This window comes from Peromyscus californicus, unplaced genomic scaffold, assembly GCF_007827085.1.
Source record: "Peromyscus californicus insignis strain IS unplaced genomic scaffold, ASM782708v3 Scaffold_9__1_contigs__length_137607984, whole genome shotgun sequence".
Taxonomy (NCBI): Eukaryota; Metazoa; Chordata; class Mammalia; order Rodentia; family Cricetidae; genus Peromyscus; species Peromyscus californicus.
Window position 1 is genome coordinate 20,071,083 of NW_026294617.1, and position 24,129 is coordinate 20,095,211.

A 24,129-nucleotide genomic window follows, 5' to 3' on the forward strand; every position below is an offset into this window, starting at 1 on the left:
AGGAAGATTTATTTAGTGGGTAACTTACAAATGAAGGGATAGATAGGTTGTGGGGTCTGGAGAAGGTGTATTGCAGTCCAGCGGTGTTTTCTGGAGCTCTGCTGGGTCAACCTCCACCGTCAAGGGTCCAGGAACAGAGAGAGCGCTGGCCCATCCAGATCTCGGGTCTCCAGGTGCCTCCCTTGGGCCCGCCTTGTAGGCGTGACAGTTGCCGAAGTCTCAATGGGGGTTGGAACTTCCAGATCAAAGCTGGAATGACTACCTACTACAATTAAGCATCCAAGAAATGCAGCCCAGATATTAGTCACAAACAGTGCTCCTCAAAATGTTTTAGCTGAATACGTTACTTGTGAGAAATTTTCCACCTGAGTCAAGACTGTTGAGTCAATATGCCTCATGGGTTAAAGCAGCCTTGTTACCTCCTGATTTTTGTTCCCTGAGCTTGGGGAGAGCACTGGTGATTTTCACAGATTACCCAGCCATGTGGCCCTTCCAGCAGTTGGCTCCACCTTAGGCTGAGTTCTAGGCAGACTTCCAGGCAGGGACCCATGTTTCCCATCTTGGCTCTGTTCCCCTCTAGGATCTGGGACTTTAGCTTCGCAAAGGTCCCTTGAGATTTTTAACCTCTGTTTTACTCACATGTAAAAAGGAATTCACAGTAGTGTTCTTTCACAGGATCAGGGACAATCATGATGTCAGCTTTGTAAACACATGCATACACATTGAAGAACCTAGTAGAAGCATTCTGTTTCAGATATCAGTGTGTTCATGAGAGGTTAATGCCATGCTTAGAAATACTTCCTTGGGTATATTCACAATTATTTTTGTGTGTGCAACATTCATAACATAACCTTCCTTCTGCCACTTATACTAAGCAACTATTCAAAAGACAGAGTATAGTTTTAAAGATTACAATGGATTATAGATAGAATATGGTGGGAGCTAATTTTTCTGCCCTGTGTGTAAACCTGGTCTCTGATAGGTAGTATTTCTGTGATCATGAAAATAAATGTAAATGAAATACACAATGTAACATAAAACATCTTATTTAGAAGGACACAGACACATATACAGTTTATTACATTGATTCTCAACATATAGCCCCAATTCAGTGGGTTAAGTTTTTGGGAGGGGCTATGCTTCCCTCCACTGTCTACCTTTTCTGCCTGTGAAGCTTTTTGTATGTGACATATAGTTTAGTACCCACATCCAGGACCCATGTATCAGATCACCAGGACCACTGGGTAATTCTGTAGTCTGATCACTGTGGTTCCTACACATCTGACCATACAGTTGTTTGATCCTATGTCTGAGCAGCCACAAACTTCCAATTGAAAGACATTTAAATTGTGTCAAAATAAATATCAGCAAATCACAAGATGGCAAGAAAAAAAAATAACACAGGAAATCAGGGAACCTCAGCATCACTCTGGTGATAAAGTTACTCCATGAAACTTATTCCAGCAACCAGAAGTGTGGCTTTCATCTCAGAACATGGTGGGATAAACATGAAGACCATGTGAGCTTCCTACAGAGGAAGAAATGTTGTTGGCTGTTTTTGCTCTTTTACTCTTTTGCTCTTTGGGGGCTCTTTGGGGACGTGCCACCCAGTTCCCAAATAAATATACAAAGAGGCTTATTCTTAATTATAAATGCCTGGCTTTAGCTTGGTTTTTTTGCTGGCCAGCTTTTCTTAAATTATCCTGCCTCCCGTTTACCTCTGGGCATTTACCTTTTCTTAACTTCTGTATATCTTACTTTCACTCTTACTCCTTGGCTGGCTGGGTGGCTGGTCTCTAGCATCCTCCTCTCCTTGTTCCCTTGCTTTTTCCCTCTCTCCCTCCCAGATTTCTCCTTCTCTTAATTATCTCTGCCTTCCAGCTCCACCTATCCTTCTTTCCTGTCTCACTATTGGCTGTGCAGCTCTTTATTAGACCATCAGGTGTTTTAGACAGGCACAGTAACAGAGCTTCACAGAGTTAAACAAATGCAACATAAACAAAAGTAACACACCTTAAAATAACATTCTACAACAATAAAGCTTTAGAAGAGACAAGTAACCCTGCAAGGAGAAAAGGAGGGAGTCTGGACTGTGTTTTGTCTTAGATAAAGGCTGTGAATTGCATCGCCTTTGTTTTTATTTGGAAGAGTTTACATTTGAAAAGAGTTTACATTTTGAAAGCACAACAAAAGGAGATGATTTTCTCTTCAGTTATGAGGGCAAACCCACAGCATCCCAACCATTCACCATAAGATGAGTCTGCTGAATTTGAGTAGCACAGACATGGCACTTGGTGCTTTGATTAAGGGTTCAATTTTGACTATATGCTGACAACAGCCGAAACAAAATTAAAATGACTTATTTCAAGCTTATATTAACTAGAAAGGATATACAAAGTGACTTTTATGAAGATTATGCTGGGAAAAATAATCTGCAGAGTTTCTCCTCTTTATACACAAGTATTCATTATACAGAAAAGGGTCTTAAACACTTGAGTCTTATTGGATGTTTGTGTAGTAGTGGTGATGGTCACAGCAGTCATGTCATTTGTAGATCTGTACAGTTAGTGGCCAGATCTTCCACTCCTGCAGGCTGTTCCAAGACTTTGCACTATTGTAACGTAATTTCAGATATATTATGGGTAGTGTCTCTTCTGGGTTATTGTTCCCTGCATTGATGAGTCTATACTTTTGAAACAGAACAGGAGCATGCCAATGTGTTTTTGTGGAGTCAGGAGGAGGCAGTTCAGACCTTAGGTCAAATCACATGTCTTACATGTTTAGAAATTTTGCTTCTGTGTTTTATAACTTTTCTCCCACATTTCTGTCTACAGCTAAGAATGGCTAAATGTATGGTTGTGGCCATCTACAAACATTAAGTCTTTATTTTCTTTTCTTCCCAGGATCCCCAGCCTTGACGGGAACAGGGACAATCAACGTTCTGGTAGATGATATCAATGACAATGTCCCCACTTTTGCCAGTAGCATACACTTTACTGCAATTCCTGAGGATGCCCCGACGGGGACAGATGTCTTGCTGGTGAATGCCTCGGATGCAGATGCTGCGGCAAATGCCATCATCAGGTATGTGCACTGGACTGTGTAAGCTAGTTTTTCACCAGATCTGGTCTTTAAATTAACAGAACATGATATCTAATTGTAAGGGGGATTCCATATTAATACACAATACTCTTCCTGTGTCCTGGAATTGAGAATTAGATAGTAATATGATTGCTTCCTCTAAAGCTGTGCATATTAATCTCCGTTTTATCATTTACGGTGCTTAGTGATTGTGCAGCTATGATTTCTTTTGCTGTTTGTTGTTGATTCCCTCTTTTATGTTCTGTGTTCAGCATGGCAGTGGGAGGTCCTGCACCATGCCGCTGCCTGGTGACACCCAGTGATATTTAGCTGGTGTGAGGATGGCATCACATGCACATGCTTTATCAGGGTGGTGCAGATTAGGCTCAGTTTTTCCCTCTATTCTCTCACAGATCCATGACTTGTCACTGTGCTCCTTATGAGAATAGTTGACGCTTGATATGATGACTATGTGTTTCAAGAGCTTTAGATGAGGGTTACTGGTTGTAGTTAAGGTCAGGCCTACAAGTGTCACATATCACTTTCAGAATGTTCTATGTTCAAAGCAGCATCACCAGTAGGATGATACACCCCAGCCCTGAAGGGAGGAACTTCGAAGCCTTTGGGCATTTATAACCAAGCAATAGCTCCAAAATTAACATTCATGTTTTCTTCATTTAAAATTTCTTTATGTAAATCCTGGCAACATAGAGGACAGCAGTGTGGACATTTGTTCAAGGAGATGAGGAGGTGGTCATGTGTTTTGTTTGGCTAACATAGCCCTGTTCTCTTCTTCCCAACTAGTTCTTAATTGATAAGGAAAAAATTTCCTATTTCCAGGGCCAACCCTTGAAGAGAAATTTTTGCAATTCCATGTGGGCGGTGTGGTTAGGTGGCTAAGAACACAGTGACAGAATCTAAAGAGGTCTGACAGTTGTCATAAAAGGCTAACATATGTATTAATATGGGGATGGCTTCATTAATGATTTATTTTTGTCACTTGCTATTAATTTCTCATGAACAAGGGCCTCTGGGGAAACTGGTCTCTTCCTGCTGGCAGAGATAAGGCATAAGAGGCCCCAGTTAATAAACATTGATTTGCTGGTCTGAGCATGTGTCAGATAAGGCAAGAGGTCTGCTTTCATTGAACTTTCCCCCCTTGTCAGGTAGTCAGTGAAATGTGACGAAATAAGATTGTCTCGTGTATGACGTTACCTCAATACAAAGTGAATGACACAATTAGGGGTGTGTGATAGGTGTACTCTAAAGCTTAAAATTTGTCCTTGTAATGGTGGCCATGTTAGTCCCTGTTTTTACTGTGACAGATACCTTCTAGAAGATGTTTCAAAGAAGGAAGGGTTGATACTGGCCACCGTTGCAGAGGTTTTACCCAGGGATCCATGGCTCTGGGCCTGGGATGAAGGAGATCAGCACAGCTGTGGGAACATGTGATAAAGAGGGTTGCTTAGTTCATGGTAGCCAGGAAACAGGCAGGAGTCACAGAAAGGGTCAGGGCCTCTCAATGCACACCCTAGTGACTCACTTCTCCCTGCAGGTCCCACTGCCTATAGCTCCAACCTCTAGCAGTCTGTTCATATTTTATGCTCAGATCATAGGTTTCTTGATCTCTGAAGACACCCTTGCAGACACACCCAGAGGTATCCTTTCTCAGCCTCCAGTGTCTATGCCCAAACAAGTCACACCATTAACCACCACAGTGTGTGAAGCTATAAAAAATATTTCAAAGCAGGGAGCCGACAAATTGCTTTGGTGTATTGCATGCAATAATAGATGCTGGAAAAGACAGGGTCATGGGGTTATCAAGGCTGCAGTCAAGAGGGGATGGTTTCTATGATGGCTCCTGATGCTACATCCTCTGGAGGGGATGCTGCTGCAGCATCACAGAAGGGATGAGCAGATGCAGATGAACATGTCCCCAAGTCCTGTGGACATCAGAGGCCTCACCAAGCACTTAGCAGATAGCCGCTGTCAGGTGATGTCCGTATATTAGAAGGATTAGGCAGAGGGAGGGACATGAACTTGGTACATCTAAAAAGGACACCATGCTAGGGTCAGTGTGACAAAGAGGCTGGAGAGTTAGGAGCAAAAAATTTAAGGCACTCTAAGAGCTTTTGGGTTACAGTGTAAAATTAAGATCTTTAAATTTTGTTTGCATATGGGAGACTGTTGGAATGTTTTAAAATTGAGGTGCAAATAGAGACTTGTGTATTCAGTTTGAATTAATGAAGTAAGGCCCAAGACTGTAGAAAGAAGCATGGAGACCACATAGGACTAATTCACATAGAGATCCAAGCATATGCCAAGGTGGGCTTGCCTAGCTGGTGGAAAGGAAATTGAGAGAGAAGAATAGAGGCGTGATTGTCACTGGAAGTGCCATGCAATGCAAGGACAGAATGAGTGTCATCTGTCAGTCAAGCTTTTGCCTTGAGCACTTGGGCAGACCATGGTAGTGGGGAGACTTGAGGGAGAGCAGTTTTGGAACAAATGAAGAATTTTATTTATTTATTCCTCCCTCTTCCCCTTTATGTGATGTGGTGTGTGTGTGTGTGTGTGTGTGTGTGTGTGTGTGTGTGTGTGTGTGTGTGTGTGTGTTCGTGCAATTCTGTAATTTACATTGTCCTAATTCCTGGAAGGCTGAAGCCCTCTTTATTCAGTTGCTGCTCAGTAATTTTCTGATGGAGATTTTAGGAGAGCTCTCCTATCCTAAAATTTAGTGTTGTAATTCTTTATTACCCAGCGAGAGGAAATCCTCTCCAAAATGAGCATCTAGCACATCGCTGGTGGGTGGTGGGAACTGTCTGAAATGTTTCAATTCCCAGCCTGAGGCTGTGGGCTCACCAGCTGATGCTTTCACTCACTGACCCACAAACTATTATTATTATTGTAAAAAGCTATGGCACTCTGCTTGTTTGCTCCAGCACACATGAAGATTCACTGAACAATGCCTTTCTGTGATTTTCAACCATGGAGCTTGGTTTAAAATTGGTCCAGCAATGCCTTGAGGGCTGGGGTCCAGCCCAGTAGCAGAGCACTGCATGCTAGCCTATGTGAAGCCCTGGGTTCACTCACTAGCTCCACAAGAGTAGAATCCATTCCTTGAACGAATATCTCTAATACTCTACGGTTACCCATTGTTTGTTTGTTTCCAGACAGGGTCTTGCTGTGAGGCCTAGGCTGGTCTTGAACTCCTGGCAATCTTCCTGCCTCCTAAATGCAGGGATTAGAGCTATGTGCCACAACCCTGGCTCTCTACCACAGAATTCTTGAAAGGAGGTTCACACAACTTTAGTTTCCCTCTGCCATTTACTCCCAACAGTCTTCCACTCTGATTTTTCCTTCATTGTGTTACTAAATTACAGACTCTACCAGGGGCTGTTGAGTCTTGTCTTTCTTCCACCTTAGGTAACACTTCATTCATTCTTGGTGCATTTCTTCCTCTCTTTTCTCTGACAAGTGTTCTCCTCACTGACTGCCTTGAGTCATCATGGCACTCTGGCCACACTTCGAGAGCTATCTGAATTTCCCCCTCTTCTACAAAACAGTTTAAACATTCCCCACAGCATTTCTGACACTTCCTTTTTCAGAGGGAGGGAGAGATGGAGAGATGGAGAGATAGATGGATGGATGGATAGATAGACAGCTAGAATATGAAGTACCCCTTCCTTTGACTGTGCTGTGTTTATGTCAATTATTATGCACTATATCTGTACCTGTGACTGTGTGATTTCACTCCTTTGTTTGTTCATTTGTTCCTTCCTTCCCTCCCTCTCTCCCTCCCTCCTCACTACCTTCCTTTCCTCCCTTGCTCCCTTCCTCCCTCCCTCCTTCCTTCCTTTATTCCTTCTTTTCAACCTTCTTTCTCTCCCTCCCCTTCCTCCCTTCCTCCTCCCCTCCCTCCCTCCCTCCTTTCCTTCTTCCTTCCTTCCCTCCCTTCCTCTTTTCTCTCTTTCTCTGTTTCTGAAACGGTCTTATTAGGCCATTCTGGCAAGCCTGGAATTTGCTATGTACTTCAGACTGGCTTCAAACTTGCATAGATCCACCTGCCTCTACCTCCAAGAACTGGGATCAAAGGCATGCATCAGCATGCCTGGCCCCAGGTATGGTATTTCTTATCTTCACTGTACAACCTCACTAGAGGTTTTCCATCTTAATATCACAGTATGATGGGCAAGGAGCATGTTGAAACCACCAAGGCCGTAGCCCCCATCTAGATCAGCTATTTTTGTATCTTGTGAACTTCTTTGTACATAGATTTCCCCATCGATTTAGATACTTCATCTACAAAGATTCTAAGGTTGAAACTAAATGGTTAGAATCATTTTGTATTTCAAGGAATGAATATAGAAATTTTCTAGAAAAGGTAACACAGTAAGATGTTGATCACATGTTGGAAATGTTTAAGGAACAGCATAGACATTCAACTAGTAAAAGAACACCACTAAATGGTTCAATGATATCATGACTGTCCAACAGTCCCTGAGGGCCCCAGAAGCCCAAGAGTCTCCCCGGTGCTGAGAACCCAATGGAGCCTCCAATAAGTGAGGCATCAAACTCCTGGCCCAGACTTTATGTGACAGTCTATTTATAGACTGGCTTGTGTTGCTTTCCTCTCTTCTCAACTTGTAAGCATAAATTAGCAAGCAATGGGTGTTACAGCATACTTCATATTTAAAATAAACTTTTCATGCATTTCAGAATTTAATAAAGCCCCCAACAAGAATCATATCAATATGGTAGTTTTTTTTAATTGAAATATATTACCTATTTTTAAACAATCTTACAGGCAATTCTATGTTTGAAGGCATGGAATAAATGATCCATGTTTTACAATAGGAGCTTCCTTTATCATTTAGTTAAATTTGCAGCTGCTGGGACATGATCTGCCTTTCAACCATTGCTCCTCGTTCTCCACCATGCAGAAAACATGAGAATTCAGATTCTTTCACTTCTTTTTTGCTCACGGTTTTTAATGGGTTTTAGTGGAAGAAATGGTTGAGACTTGATCTTTGTTGCTGTTAAACTGTTGAAGAATGTTCATAGCAGAACAAATCTTTTCTTTTCCTATTAATTATTGGAAAATGCCTATGTCTACCGATGCTACGGTTTCAGAGTAGAAGTCACATGCTTCCATGACCCAGCTCCCCAGGAACTCTCAGAACGCCAAGTTCCTTTGAGTAGTCCACAATCCTTGGTTTGATAACTTTTAGAATTTTGTCTATAAACCTCTGACATTTTTACCTAAAGAAAAAGATTTTAACTGTAGAGGGGTGGTAGTTGTACCTTACTATAAGACTCTTCAACTCTATGAAATACAATTATTTTTATCCTGATTTAGGTTTAATTCTGGCATATATGTATGCCAAAAATGGTGAAGCCCTGAACAATATCACCTACTTTATACATCCTTAAGTCACTTCTCGACCAAATCTCTTCTCTATTTTACTTCTGATTCAGTTTTATAGGACCTCTATTCTTTGTAAATATGAATTTCAAAATGTATCATATCCCTAAAATAGTATAGAAAAGCTGGCATTAGCTTTTAGCTGTGGGCATATTGTAGACTATGCACCTGGCTGTTGTGATGTGAGGTGTGTGGGTATTTCTTGCCCTGCAGTTCCCAGTAGACATTGTCTACTGCTTTGTTCACATGGCCAAACTAAGGCACACCTCTGACTCCAAGGAAGGCACTTATATAAAGAGGGAAGATTTTTTTTTAAAGACATCTACTTTTTCTGATCTGCAGTTAATGGAGTGCAGATTGTTCTGTGAACTTTCAAGTCAGGCTGCTTCTCTGACTGTCGCACTGGACTCCACTTCAGACACAAAACCATGAACAGACACAGATAGCCAGCCTCCCCTTCAGACAGAGAAAATGGAGAAGCTGCACTCAGTGAAAACTCCTGAGAGTTAACTGATCTGTTTAGCATCAGACTGTCCAGGAAAATGTCATCCTTCCCTGGCAGGGAAGCAGTGAGGCCATCTGAGGAATAAGGAATGAGGCAACATGGACAAAGAAATGCCTCTCTGTGCAAACAGCTCTTTTGCTTGTGCTGGATAGCCAACATGCTACAAATCCAGTGTTTTGTCTTTGAGAATAACATCCACAAGTGATCCTCTTTATTACAGATAGAGCAGAGAAATGCTTTTAAAGGTGCTTTAAAAATGTCCACTAGTGACTCTGGCCACCAACGTCAGTGTTAGAACAAGGCATAGGTTGTAATTCCTAGCTTACTTGTTTGAACGGCAGCTGTGTTCTAGGCTGATTTTGTGGCTTTGCAGTGATCTGATCTGAGAGTTCGGAGACTCCTAAGGACCTTGCAGGGCCCTTGTAGTCACTGAACATTTTAGAATAATGATTGCTTATGTGACAGCACAGAACATTTCAAGTAACTTTTCTATCTGGATTTTTTCATTGCTGGTGTTTAAATTTTTTTTTGTTAAATATCTACATTTTGCCATTTATTTATTTATTCATTTATTCATTTATTTATTTATAGAAAGCAGGGTGTCATGACATCATAGCTGAACGTGACCTGCTTCTCCTTGCTCTTTGCTTCAGTTACAGTATCATCGGTGGAAACTCGCAGTTCACCATCAACCCATCCACGGGACAGATCATCACCAGCGCATTGCTGGACAGAGAAACCAAGGATAATTATACTTTGGTCGTGGTTGCCAGTGATGCTGGGTCTCCAGAGTCTCTCTCCAGTTCTACTAGTGTGCTTGTGACAGTGACGGATGTCAATGACAACCCACCCCGGTTCCAACATCACCCGTATGTCACACACATCCCATCTCCCACTCTTCCAGGTAATTCAATAGTGAGATCACTCACGTGTGTGTAACTTATCAGACACCTTCTGTGAACAGAGCTACATACAATACACATAATACAGTCTCATCTGGAAAACCCTCTAAAATTCAGGGTATGAAGTTTAGAACCAATGAAACTGAAGAGAATGCCAATTCTTACCTTGTAAATCATTTTCTTTTATTCAGACTAGCTGTGTACATGACTTCACAACTGTCACAGCTCCCTGGTTTTTAATTCTTATAATGTTTCTTCAACACTGTAAATGAGTAAAATAGATCTCCCTCCATCATCAGTGATGGGACTATTCTGACATATCATTTGTATGTAAGTTCCTAAGAGGGGAAGTATTATCTTTATTCCACATACCAATTTCCTCATGGTTGAAGGAAAATAAATACTTCAATTCTTCATAGATATATTTTCAAAAAGTTGAATTAGTAACTAATTCTAAATATTGCATTTTTCTATCCCAGTCCTGCTTCTCTTCTCAAGCTTATGAGCCCATTATGAACTGTAATCTTGGTAGCAACGTGAATTTATCTTCCTGCATTAAAAAAGTTAGTTTATCATTTATTTTGTAAATAGTGGTATATTCTCTCAGGAACTAAGCAGAGATGCTGGCATTCATTTGTAATTTTTGATGAAATTATAAACAATAAAATATACAAATACCAGTAATATTACCTTCTTTCCTTAAAAATATTTTATTAGAAGAAAAAAATGAGTGGATTCAGTATTTCTCCCCATGATCTTTGATCTCCTAACTCCAGAATGTCTGATACCAGTTGAATGAGGAAAATCTATAAATGGATATGCCAGATTTCCATCAAAAAGAAATACAAATAAGAAGTCATAAATTCCATTTGAAAATCCAGCTGGCATGATAGTGACTGCATGATTCTGATCTATCCAGTGTGATGTACAGAAGAGAATCCTTTAGGCAAAATGAGGTGCTGACCATGACCACTTTTATCTCATTACATTCATATATTTAGCAAGATTCATTGGCTCTTAAGGAAATTCCGGCTTTTCACTTTTGTCACAGACACTTCTGTGGAGATGTGGGCAAGGTTTTCTGAATGAGATATTGATCTTTAAAAAATATCCGTCTGGATGATTCTCTGCATATTTCCACTACAGTCTGTTTCAAGGGCATCCTGCCAGGGGCTGGTTCTTAAAATCCAAATTGAGTCCATGACTTCATTTCTTATTTTTACTACCTTACACTTATTTAAATCTATTACACATATGTGTCTACACACATACTTTATCTCTATTTGGTAGTAGCTCAGAGATGAAAGAACTTTGCCAGGAAATAAAAGGCACAGTGACCCAAAAGCAGTGTTTGGGGATGGAGCATATTTGTTGACAGGCCTTCATGGGGAGCGACCTCAGGGTGTTTTCAGATGCTAGGGAGTGGTGAACACTTCACTGAGCAGGAGAGTGGCTCCTGGCAGAGCTCGTGAACTCTAGTGTCTGTTGGAAGGTGGTACGCAGACAGGATCTGTGATTCCAGATAACCAGCCAGTCTTCACCATGGTACTCTCAAGGGTTTTTTTTGGAAATTACTAAATAAATCTAGCACCTTGTGTGGGGCTGGCTGAGAAAATTAAAGGCCAGTTTCTGAAGCAGTTAGTCAGATTTGACCTGGAGACCTCAGAGACAATAAAGTTGGTGCTGTTCTTTCCAGTAGTGGTGGGATGGTCAAACCCAGCAGTAGCACAGCCTCAGACTAACCAAGGACCCACCCACAGGAGTCACAGGACTCCCTGCAGTTTTAACTGAGAACCTCCTCTCTTGCAGGTTCCTTTGTCTTTGCTGTCACGGTCACTGACGAGGACATTGGATCCAATTCTGAACTCCATTATTCACTCTCAGGAGGAAACTCTGAAAAATTTCACATCGACCAACTGAGGGGGGCAATCATGGCAACTGGCCCTCTAAGTGGAGCTTCTGAGGTGACATTCTCTGTCCATGTGAAAGATGGCGGCTCATTTCCAAAGACTGATTCTACTACAGTGACTGTTAGGTTTGCCAACAAGGCAGATTTCCCCAAAGTCAGAGCCAAAGAACAAACATTTATGTTTCCAGAAAATCAGCCAGTAGGCACACTGGTCACCACCATCACAGGGTCCTCTTTGAGAGGAGAAACATTGTCCTACTACATTGCAAGTGGAAATCTGGGCAATACTTTCCAAATTGATCCGTTAACAGGACAGGTGTCCATCAGTCAGCCTTTGGACTTTGAACAGATACAAAAATATGTTGTTTGGATTGAAGCCAGAGACGGGGGCTTCCCTCCTTTCTCCTCTTATGAGAAGCTTGACATCACAGTGTTGGATATCAATGACAATGCTCCAGCTTTTGAAGAAGATCCATTTGTGTCTGAGATCCTGGAAAACCTATCCCCTCGAAAAATACTTACAGTTTCAGCAACAGACAAGGACAGTGGGCCCAATGGACAGCTAGACTATGAGATTGTGAATGGGAACAAGGAGAGCAGTTTCACCATTAATCATGCTACAGGTGAAATAAGGAGCATTCGACCACTAGACAGAGAAAAAATATCTCACTATGAGCTCACTGTAAAATCTTCAGACAAAGGGTCCCCTTCTCAGAGCACCTCAGTAAGAGTCATCATCAATATTTTAGATGAAAATGATAATGCACCCAGGTTTTCTCAGATATTCAGTGCCTATGTTTCTGAAAACTCTCCCTTGGGATACACGGTTACCCGTGTCACAACTTCTGATGAAGACATTGGCATAAATGCCATTAGTAGGTATTCCATAGTGGATACAAGTCTTCCATTTACAATCAACCCGAACACAGGAGATATTGTCATCAGTCGACCTTTAAACAGAGAAGATACAGAGCGATACAGGATCCGAGTATCTGCACATGATTCTGGGTGGACTGTAAGTACTGATGTCACCATATTTGTGACAGACATCAATGACAACACACCAAGATTTAGCAGACCCTCTTATTATTTGGATTGCCCTGAACTTACTGAGGTTGGCTCTAGAGTTACTCAAGTATCTGCCACAGACCCCGATGAGGGGTCAAATGGACAAGTGTTTTATTTCATAAAGTCACAGTCAGAGTATTTCAGAATCAATGCCACCACTGGAGAGATTTTCAATAAACAGGTGTTAAAATACCAAAACGTCAGCGGCTTCAGCAATGTGAACATCAATAGGCACAGTTTCATTGTGACGGCTTCTGACAGAGGCAGCCCTTCCTTACTCAGTGAGACCACGGTTACCATCAACACAGTGGACAGCAATGACAACCCACCCCAGTTTCTCAAAAACAACTACTTCACTCCAGTTACCAAAAATGTGAAAGTGGGCACTAAGTTAATCAGAGTGACTGCGGTGGATGACAAAGACTTTGGATTAAACTCTGAAGTGGAGTATTTCATATCCAATGGGAACCACTTAGGGAAATTTAAGTTGGACAATGATACCGGGTGGATATCAATCGCCTCTCCCTTGGTTTCTGACCTAAATCAGAACTTCTTTATCACAGTCACAGCAAAGGACAAAGGGAACCCTCCACTCTCTTCCCAAGCAATTGTTCATATCACGGTCACTGAAGAGAACTACCACACGCCTGAATTCTCTCAGAGCCATATAAGCGCCACCATCCCTGAGAGCCACAGCGTTGGGGCTGTGGTCAGAACTGTCTCCGCCAGAGACCGGGACACAGCCATGAATGGTTTGATCAGGTATGACATTTCTTCGGGGAATGAAGAGGGCATCTTTGCAATCAATTCTTCCACAGGTGTGTTAACACTAGCCAAAGCTCTGGATTACGAGCTGTGCTCAAAGCATGAGATGACCATTAGCGCCACCGATGGAGGATGGGTGGCGAGAACTGGCTACTGCAGCCTGACTGTGAATGTGATTGATGTGAATGACAATTCTCCAGTGTTTGTTCCTGATGAATTTTTCCCAACTGTCATGGAAAATGCCCCGAGTGGGACCACTGTCATTCACCTAAATGCAAGAGACGCTGACTCGGGAGCCAATGCTGTGATTGCATACACTGTGCAATCATCAGACAGTGACCTGTTCGTCATTGACCCCAACACAGGGGTCATCACCACTCAAGGCTTCTTGGATTTTGAAACCAAACAGAGCTATCACCTCACTGTGAAAGCCTTCAATGTCCCTGATGAGGAAAAGTGCAGCTTTGCCACCGTTGACATCCAGTTGAAGGGGACCAATGAGTATGTGCCTCGCTTTGTTTCCAAGCTTTACTACTTCGAAGTCTCAGAAGCAGCTCCTAGGGGGACTGCTGTTGGAGAAGTGTTTGCCAGTGACAGGGACATGGGTGCTGATGGAGAAGTACACTATTTGATCTTTGGGAACAGCAGGAAGAAGGGCTTCCAGATCCACAAGATGACAGGGCAGATCTATGTGTCTGGGCTTCTTGATAGAGAAAAAGAAGAAAGGGTGTCATTGAAGGTATTGGCCAAGAACTTCGGCAGCATTCGGGGTGCAGACATCGATGAGGTCACTGTGAACATCACTGTACTTGATGCCAATGACCCGCCAGTGTTTAGTCTAAGCACCTACAGAGTACAGATCAGTGAAGGGGTCCCCATTGGGACCCACGTGACCTTTGTGAGCGCCTTTGACTCAGACTCCATCCCTAGCTGGAGCAGGTTCTCATACTTCATTGGATCAGGGAATGAAAACGGTGCCTTTTCCATTAACCCACAGACAGGGCAGATCACAGTCACCTCGGGGTTGGACCGGGAAAGCCTGCCTGTTTATAATCTCACTGTCTTGGCTGTGGACTCAGGGACCCCCTCCGCCACAGGAAGTGCTTCCTTGTTAGTTACTCTAGAAGACATCAATGATAATGGCCCGGTGTTGACTGTCAGTGAAGGAGAAGTTCTAGAAAACAAACGCCCGGGAACCCTAGTGATGACCCTGCAATCCACAGATCCTGACCTCCCCCCAAATCAAGGCCCCTTCAACTATTACCTGCTGAGCACAGGCCCGGCCACTAATTATTTCAGTCTCAACACCGCTGGAGTTCTGAGCACAACCCGGGAGATTGACAGAGAGCAGATTGCAGACTTCTATCTGTCCGTGGTCACCAGGGATTCTGGGGCGCCTCAGATGTCGTCCACGGGAACTGTACACATCACTGTTCTAGATCAAAATGACAACCCCTCACAGTCCCGCACAGTGGAGATATTTGTTAATTATTACGGTAACTTATTTCCTGGCGGGAATCTGGGCTCGGTGAAGCCCCAGGATCCAGATGTGTTAGACAGTTTCCACTGTTCCCTCACTTCAGGAGTCCCCAGCCTCTTCAGTATCCCAGCAGGCAGCTGTGATCTGAGCTCCCAGCCCAGGTCCACAGATGGCACCTTCGATCTGACGGTTGTCAGCAGCGATGGGGTTCACAGCTCGGTCACCAACAATATCCGAGTTTTCTTTGTAGGATTCTCCAATGCTACGATAGAGAACAGCATCTTGCTCCGCGTTGGAGTTCCCACAGTCAAGGACTTCCTGACTAACCACTACCTTCACTTCCTGCGCATCGCTGGTTCCCAGCTTACAGGCTTGGGCACAGCAGTGCAGCTCTATACTGCCTATGAGGAGAACAATAGAACGTTCCTTTTAGCGGCTGTGAAGCGAAATAATAACCAGTATGTGAACCCCAGTGGTGTAACCACCTTCTTTGAAAGCATCAAAGAGATCCTCTTCCGTCAGAGCGGAGTAAAGGTGGAATCCGTGGATCATGACCCATGCATTCACGGCCCGTGTCAGAACGGAGGCAGCTGCCTTCGAAGGCTTGCTGTGGGCTCTGTGCTGAAGATCCAGGAGAGTCTGCCTGTCATCATCGTGGCCAACGAGCCGCTGCAGCCTCAGCAGTGCAAGTGTGTGCCAGGCTACACTGGAAGCTGGTGTGAAGTGGATATTGACGAATGCCTTCCGGCCCCTTGCCACAATGGGGGGACCTGCCACAACTTAGTTGGGGGGTTTTCCTGCAGCTGCCCAGATGGCTTCACTGGGAGAGCCTGTGAGAGAGACATCAACGAATGCCTGCCCAACCCTTGCAAGCATGGAGCTGTCTGTCAGAATTTCCCTGGAGGATTCAACTGTGTATGCAAAACTGGCTACACAGGTAAGGCAGTGTGTTACTTCCTGTGTGTGTCACGGGTTTCCTTTCAAAGACTTTAGTCTTGGTATGAACGTTGTCACTTAAAATATACAATTTTTTAGTTATTAAATTTTTTGAGAATTTCATACAAGAATACTATATTTATGCCATTCCCAGCACTCTTTTTTCCTCTCCAACTCTTTCCGCTTTCCTCCTGATTCCCTCTCAAGTTCATTATCTCTTCTATAGTTATTATTGCTACATGTCTATACATACACAGATATCAAGTCTATCTAGTCCCTTTAGTGGTGCTTATATGCACATGGATAGGGGTGGGGCCCTGTGATATTTCCAGCATTCATATTGACATGGCAGCTGGTGTGGTCATTATACAGGTCTCATTTAGACAACCATATTGTTGAGATTTCATGGGTACGGCATCCTTGCAATGTTTCGAAGACACCATCTGAAGGCAGGCATCCTGGTCCTTGGGCTTAAAGTCTTTCCATCCCTCTTCAGTCATCTTCCCTGAGCCTTAGACATAAGGGTTAATAGCTTTATTTTTAATTTTTGGATTTCTTTTATTTTATCTGTGTGAATGTTTTACCTGCCATGTGACTGGTGCCCATAGAAGTCCGGAGAGGGTGTCAGGTCCCCGGGAACTAGAATTATAGACTGCGGGCCACAATGTGGGTGCTGGAAATAAAACCAGGATTCTCTGCAAAAGCAACAATTACTCTTAAGTGCTGAGCCATCTCTCTAGCCTTTATTTCTAGTTTTAAAGTGTTAAGTCAAAACTAATGGGCCACACAACAAATCCCAGGCTCATGTATGTGCACATGCACCCCATGGCAGAGTTTACAACAATGCTTTCGCTAGCTACATATGACTTCTTCTTATTTTATAATTCTATTATTTTACATATTCTTTATTTTTATGTAGCTTATATATCACTTGTTAAATAACACCTAATAATTATGTATATTTATGGAGTACCAGAAAGTATTATGTTACCTGAAACAAGCCAGGCACAGAAGAACATATGGAACTAAATCAAAACAGACATCGAACCTTTTTTTTCTTCCCATGTGAATTGATGATACACATATTAAAGCATTTTTATTCCCTAAGTGTCTACTAATTCCTTTAGAGCCCATGGTTTTCTTTTTATTGGCTCACGCTCATTGCACAGTGATGGCCCCTAAACATGTTTTCACATACGTTGTGTATGTTGGTCATTCATTATCCTTTTCTCTCCACTCCCCTGCCCTGCTGTTACAATCCCATTCATTCCCACGGACAGTTGCATGTCTGCTTTTCTGTCATATATAATATATGAATATATATTAATATATAGACATACGGCTTTCATATATATGATTTTATGTATCTCAGATACAGGGGCTGGGGAGATTGCTCAGTAGTTAGAGCACTAGCTGCCCTTGCAGAGGGCCCAGGTTCAATTCTCAGCTCCCACATGGTGGTTCACATCCACCTGTGACTCCAGTTTTCTTTGTCTACTCATCTGCTGATGGACATGTAGGTGAGTTCCATGTCCTGGCTTTTGTGACAAGGGCAGTATGAATGTCCATGCTCTCAGTACTTGTCTGTGAAGTACTGACATACGTCTGGGCCTGACAGAGCTGGAGTTCTCATTCTTCCAGTACGCAGGACTTGCTCTCCTCTTCATCCTTGTGGCATTCTGTATTATCCGTTTGATTAATGGTAACCATTCTGGTTGGGGTGGGAAGTAATGCTGGTTTAATTTACGTTTTCCTGGTAGCTCAGGATTCTCATGTATCCTGGCCACCTGTACCCTCTTTTTTGAGAACTATTTGTTTCATTGGCCTCTCCACTAGGTGGATCATCTGGGTTCTTAGTACTTAAGGTTTTTAAGTTCTTCTGAACCTGTGTGGTTCAGTATTTAGTTCTTTATCAGATGAATAGTTAGTGAAGATCTTCTCCCATGCTGGTTTTTCCCCCACTCCATTTTTTTCATCATCATGCATAAGTTCTAATGTCATGCAACTTTATTTGTGGATTCCTGGTTTTGTTTCTTAGGCTACTGGAGTCATTTTAGCAGCTATTTTAGCCCTAGCTGTTTCTTGTCATGTTTTCCCAATGTCTGTGGCTTACTTATCACATAATCATCAAGAACATTCTCATAGGACTATAATGATTTTTAAGCAAGTTTTTAGTTTTTGCTAACATTTTATGGAAATAAATGTTTTCCAAGGTTCTTAAGAAAATTACTGTAGCTGATATCAGAGGCTAAGGAGGTAGGGGAGAGAGGGATGGAGTGGGGTTGGACCACAGGTGTGAACTTCTTTTGTAGATGTCAACTTATGGCAGTGCCCTTTTAAACCCATGCTTTGTTAACCACAAAATACATATCCCTGTGTATTTTAACAGAGCTGTTTCACATCATGTGTTTTTCTCAGACTCCGTTTAATGCTGTGGATCTTCTCTTGTGTTTTATCTACATTTTTAAAGCCTACAGAATTACAAATTATTACTGTTCAGTGATCCTCATATTTATACATCATATACATGCAGAGGGATAAACAGATAGGAGGGGACAGAGAGAAACAGAGACAGACAGATACAGAGAGACACACAGAGAGAGACAGAGAGAGAGGGAGAAGGAGCAGGACAGGCATTGCTGTATGTCACTGGGCATGGGAAGCTCTGCTAACATTTAGAAGAGGTAAGAAGAGTGAGAGGTTGTGATTGATATGACCCTAGCAGCTTTGTGTGGGGAGAGATCCTGTGTCTGAAAACTCCCAGTAAAGCTGTAAGCATGAAAATGATGGTTATGTCATGGAAACAGGAAGAGGGCACGTGATTATTGTAACATTATCATTGATTCATTACCCAGTTTTATATCCACTGAATTTTGTTTTCCAGTGTAGATATAGGACTCTACACATAATAAACATGTGCCAATTTTTATAGGGATGTATGATTTAAAGAAATTGATCATTATTTTTGTATAACTTAGGTTCCTAATCCTTAGTTACCAGAAATAAAACAAAAGAAAATAAAAATAGTGAGTCTGTGACATCCACCCACTTTCTTCATGGTTCTGTACTAGTGACTTCTGCCACTGCTATGATAAAATGCCCGACAGAGTCACCTTAGGAGATGAGGGTTCCCTTTGGCTCAGTTTGAGGGTACAGGATACCACAGCATAGAAGGCATTGGGGAAGGAACGGGAGGTGGGTGGGCACACTGCCCCCCCCCCCCCGAGTCAGGAAGCGGAAAAAGATGAATGCTCTTCTCCCTATCGCTCTCATCATTTTATTCCGCTTGAGACTCCAGGTCAAGGGCTGAGCCGCTCACATTCATGATCTTCAGTTAAACTTCTCTGGAAACAGACTCACAGTCACACCCAGAAGTGTGTCTAAATCACAGAGGTGACTCCAAATCCCAGCAAATTGATGTTCATGAATAAAGCTAATAGTTTTTTGGTTTAATCGCACTGTGCAATAATTTCAATTTCATGTTACAGAGTGGATTTCTGAGTAGCTGTAGTCTACAAAAGACTAATGAGTTTATTATATGATAGAACACCTGAAAAGATTTTCTAGGTTTTGCACACGTCTGGATGCAGGTCAGGCGTGGCTTTGGGAAGTATGCCTTGGGTTTATTACCATGTGACATTTCCCTCTGCTCTGAAGCATGTCTTGTTATTTCAAGGGGAAAGTAAAATTTGTCCATTCATCACTTTTGTGTCAATTTATAGTATATTTTTTCCAGACAGAAAAAAGTTATATACACAATGTACATGGTAATTTTTCCTAAGGAGCTTGCCAAACATATGCTTTCACAGAATGGACAGAGTAAGAGGTATTGAAAAGAGAATCCCAAGTTACACAAGAGTGCTGTGATAACTGTGTGGTGATAGAGATGTGTGATAGAAAAGAAAAGAAATCTGTGAGTAGTTAGGGCATGCCTTTCTAAAGAAAAAAACAACTTGAAAAAAGCATTTTGATGAATTAAATTTCTTGGTGGCAGCTTTCCCTGGAAAAATGGAAACATTTTATACAGTGTGTAACTTTAAAAGGTTCGAAGGGGGGGAGAGATGACAGCAGCTAAGAGCACTTTTGCTCTTGCAGAGGACAGGGGTTTGGTTCTCAGCAGTCACATGACAGATCACAACCTTCTGTAACTCTAGTTCCAATGGGTCTGATGCCCTCTTCTGAACTCTACAAGTACTGCATGAATTTAGTACACAGACATAACATGCAGGGAATACACTTACACACATAAAAAAAAATTCTTTAAAAATTATTCCAAGCATACATCCTCAGAATGAATAACACATACCTAAATATTAATGAGAAAATATATTAATAGAGTGATTTGCATCTAAAATGGACTGCAATAGTTCCTATATTCCCTTTCTCGTCTGTGTGTGAACATGAGATACGGCAGCATTTCTGGTGGCAGAGCATAGCTGTGTTAGAGAAAGCAGGAAGTCCCACCAACTACAGGATCTCCAAAAAATCCTTATCGACATAGCATGGCTCTGTTTAACAGCCAATAGCTAGCTTAGCTCCACTCAGTTATCAAACAATATATGGTGTTGAACAATTAAGCCTTGAATACTTTTCCTTAATAAATGTACTGCAGGTACTTCCAACAGGGACAGCCTGTGTTCACCAAACACTTCCATCTTCAGCCTGTGTTTAGTAAACCCTCCTGTATTCAGTCTCTCTTGAATGGGCTCTCCCATCTTCAGTCTGAGTTCAAGCCACCTCCCGTCTTCTGCTGCAGACCATGCATCTTTGGCTGAGCACTTCCTGTGCACTTAAACTATACTCTCGGGAGTTGTATGGACACACCATCTAAAGATTACATATTAATGTTCACCTTCGCTAGTGCCCATTTTCCAAAATGTGATCAGAATCTTCACAACTGGAAGCGACTCTCCATTTTTCTATGATACATAGTGATTATCAGCACAGTTAATGGCCAGATGTCAAAGCAGCAAGAGCGATTCATTCTTTAAAATACCTGCTATGATGGTAAATGTGTCTGCACTGAGAAGGCACACTGTAGACACACAGATCTGCTCTGTGCCACTTCCAGAGAGCTTGCAAGCCTCAAGTGTCTTATAGGTACTGCTGATTGACTCAAAACAGTAATTAAGTCAATGAACCAAGAATTGGTTCCTCTCTGCTGCAGCACACAGAGTATCATACCAGGAGATGCTGTAGTGACTGAAATCTGCCATCTCTGACTGAACTTACACCCTTAGCAGAAGCATTTTGCAGGGAGACCCACACAGAACAATTCAGGGTTGACTGTTGGTTCCCATCTGGGACTTAGAGTCTGAACTTTAAACACCTGAGGAGACATTTGGTGGCTCTGTTAGAGTCTGTAATTTAAATTAAATCCTTAGCTTTTCAAACTGTGTCTTTGAATATGAATATATAGCTCTGCCGACTCTTGCAGTACAATGAATTTTAAGTAAGTTTTACTCATTAAAGGAGCACTGAAGAATAAGTTTCCAAATGGTGAATAACTCATAAACTCTGACAAAAACTAACCCTTTCGTGAAGTAACTTATGTATTTTGATCATTATCTTCTAAAAATATTCTGAGAGAGTAAAACTTCTTTAAATTAAAATGCTTAACAAAATGATAGTTTTTCCCCCTGAAAATCTCTGTTTGTTGTGAAGATAATCATTCTCTGAATATTTCTTATTTTCTAGCAACTTTAGCCATGACTGTAGTTACTGTATATTTTAAAATGTGAGATCAGCCGGGTGGTGGTGGCGCACGCCTTTAATCCCAGCACTCGGGAGGCAGAGGCAGGCGGATCTCTGTGAGTTCGGGGCCAGCCTGGGCTACCAAGTGAGTTCCAGGAAAGGCGCAAAGCTACACAGAGAAACCCTGTCTTGAAAAACCAAACAAAAATAAATAAATAAATAAATAAAATAAAATGTGAGATCAAGGTTTATATTTATTTTCGGGTGTTTTTCTGCTCCTCTTTGAGCTAACTTTAATAACCTTTAGTGAACATTTAAATCTGAATGACAAGAAATTCATATTAAATGTGCACAAAAGACACGTGAATTTATTTTATTATTTAAATAGAAAAATTCAAAGATGATATTTAGAGTAGGATTCAACTCGAGTTAGAGTTTGTTTCTTAAGGATTTATTCTATTTTAAATTATGGGTATGTGTCTCTGTGTGGTGGTATGTGCACCTGACTGCAGTTCCCAGAGATGCCAGAAGAGGGCGTTAGGTTCCCTAGAGCTGGAGTTACGGATGGTTGTGAGCCACCTGAAGTGGGTGCTGGGAACCCAACTCCAGTCCTTTGGAAGAACAGGAGCTTCTCTTAACCACTGAGCAATCTCTCTGTCCCTGGCGTAGAAATGTAAAAGATTAGCCTCATGGGTTTAAAACTCCTATTGTTTCTTAACTAGCATGGGAACCCATGTTTGTGATGGTCCAGCCTAGGTTTTCTGTCCTTGCTTCCCTATCTCTGGTCTTTAGGAAGCAAGACTGGCATTTTACAGCTTCCTAATACATTGCCATGATCTGTGTCTTACATTCACTGCCTGTAAGATACATAGGCCTATATAGATAATATATATCACTTTTACTGTTACTCTAAAGGAAATATTCAGATAAAGAAGAGAATAGAGAAACCAAACAGTACTTATAGTGCTAGTAGATGTGAAAATGCCATATTCTTTTACAGTGAAAGAAATAAAAGAAAGATGTAGTGTATGACTTTCTTGTAGGAAAATAGTAGAAAGTTGAGTCAGTGGGACTTATTTAAATCTGTTTTGGATAATGATGGCATTTTAACAAGGAAAAAAAACTCCAAACTTCTACAAAGAGGTATGCCTTATCCAGTAGGAAAATGAGTTGGCGGATGGAGGGGGATGTGTTTCTAGCCAGCGTCGATGGTGTGAAGTTCAACCCAAACTTACAATAACACGGTCTAGCCTGTGTCTCACTTCTGACACACTGGGAACTTATTTTTGGTGCCTCTAAATGTGCTACTTGTTTATTTTCTTGTTCTCTCCTTAGAATTCAGGAGTGTTCTGAAAATGTGCTGTGTTCTGCCTTGTCAGGAGGTGACTGGTGCTGTTTATAAAGGAAAATTTTGTATGTGTGATTCTGTGACACTCAGAAAGTGGCTCACGAGGCTTGCCTGACTCAGATTTATAATGTCAGACTCAAACCACTGTGGCTTCAGAATCAAGCCACAAAAACAAAAATGAGTTAAACAAAAACGTAAGATGTGTTTTCAGCAAAGTTGCTGTGATGTAAGGCGTTGTCTGTGGTCAGCCTTCTCTAACTATGGGAGCAAAACATATCTGGATTGCAAGACACACAAAGTACTCATCCGTGCAGTATAAACAGCTCTGCAGAGTGCTTGCCTAGCATACAGTGGATTCAACGTTCAATCTTTAGTACTGTAAAAGCAATTGAGGGCTGGGGGAATTGGTTGAGACGGCAAATCACTGGCAGTCGATCATGAGTGGCCCAAGTTCAGATCCATAAGACGTGCTTCAAAAGCTTTGAGTGATGATGTGTCTGGAATCCCAAAGTTGGAGAAGGTGATAGGGGAGGATTCCTGGAGTTGATCAGCCAGTCAGCTTCAGTCAATGAACTCTAGGTTCAGTGAAACAGGAGGTCAAAAACTAAATAGGCTGCCTTGGCATAGGAAGACTCTTAGCATAGACACATGGCCTCTATACTCATTTATATATATACAGTGTGTGTGTGTGTACACGCGCACGCATGCATGCACACACTCATGTGCATGCCTACACACACATATACACATTAAAACAGATTTCTTGAAGATGACTATAACAATTAACACCCTAATTTCAATAAATGGAAAGTAACTGGAAACTACATACTCTCACTGTTTGTTAGAATTGGGAAACTAACAATTTTCAAATAGATCTATTAAAATAGCACTTCAACTTTATAGAACAGTTATTCATGTTTACATCAAAGTAAGCAGCAAATTAAGGCAGGATTTAAACAGTGCATTTTGGCTGCCAAGATAGCAAGTGCTTGCCCAGCGCAGTACGAACAGAACACAGA

General features: G+C 41.9%; 1 protein-coding gene across 1 annotated transcript in view; it reads left to right on the plus strand.

The window, feature by feature from the left end:
* Fat4 (FAT atypical cadherin 4) overlaps positions 1-24,129 on the plus strand; it is a 140,729-nt gene that overhangs the window by 94,067 nt on the left and 22,533 nt on the right. The window contains exons 7-9 of the mRNA XM_052730403.1: positions 2,904-3,084; positions 9,662-9,912; positions 11,720-16,069. Coding sequence (XP_052586363.1) covers positions 2,904-3,084; positions 9,662-9,912; positions 11,720-16,069 — 4,782 coding nt within the window. The remainder of the gene's footprint in view (positions 1-2,903; positions 3,085-9,661; positions 9,913-11,719; positions 16,070-24,129) is intronic.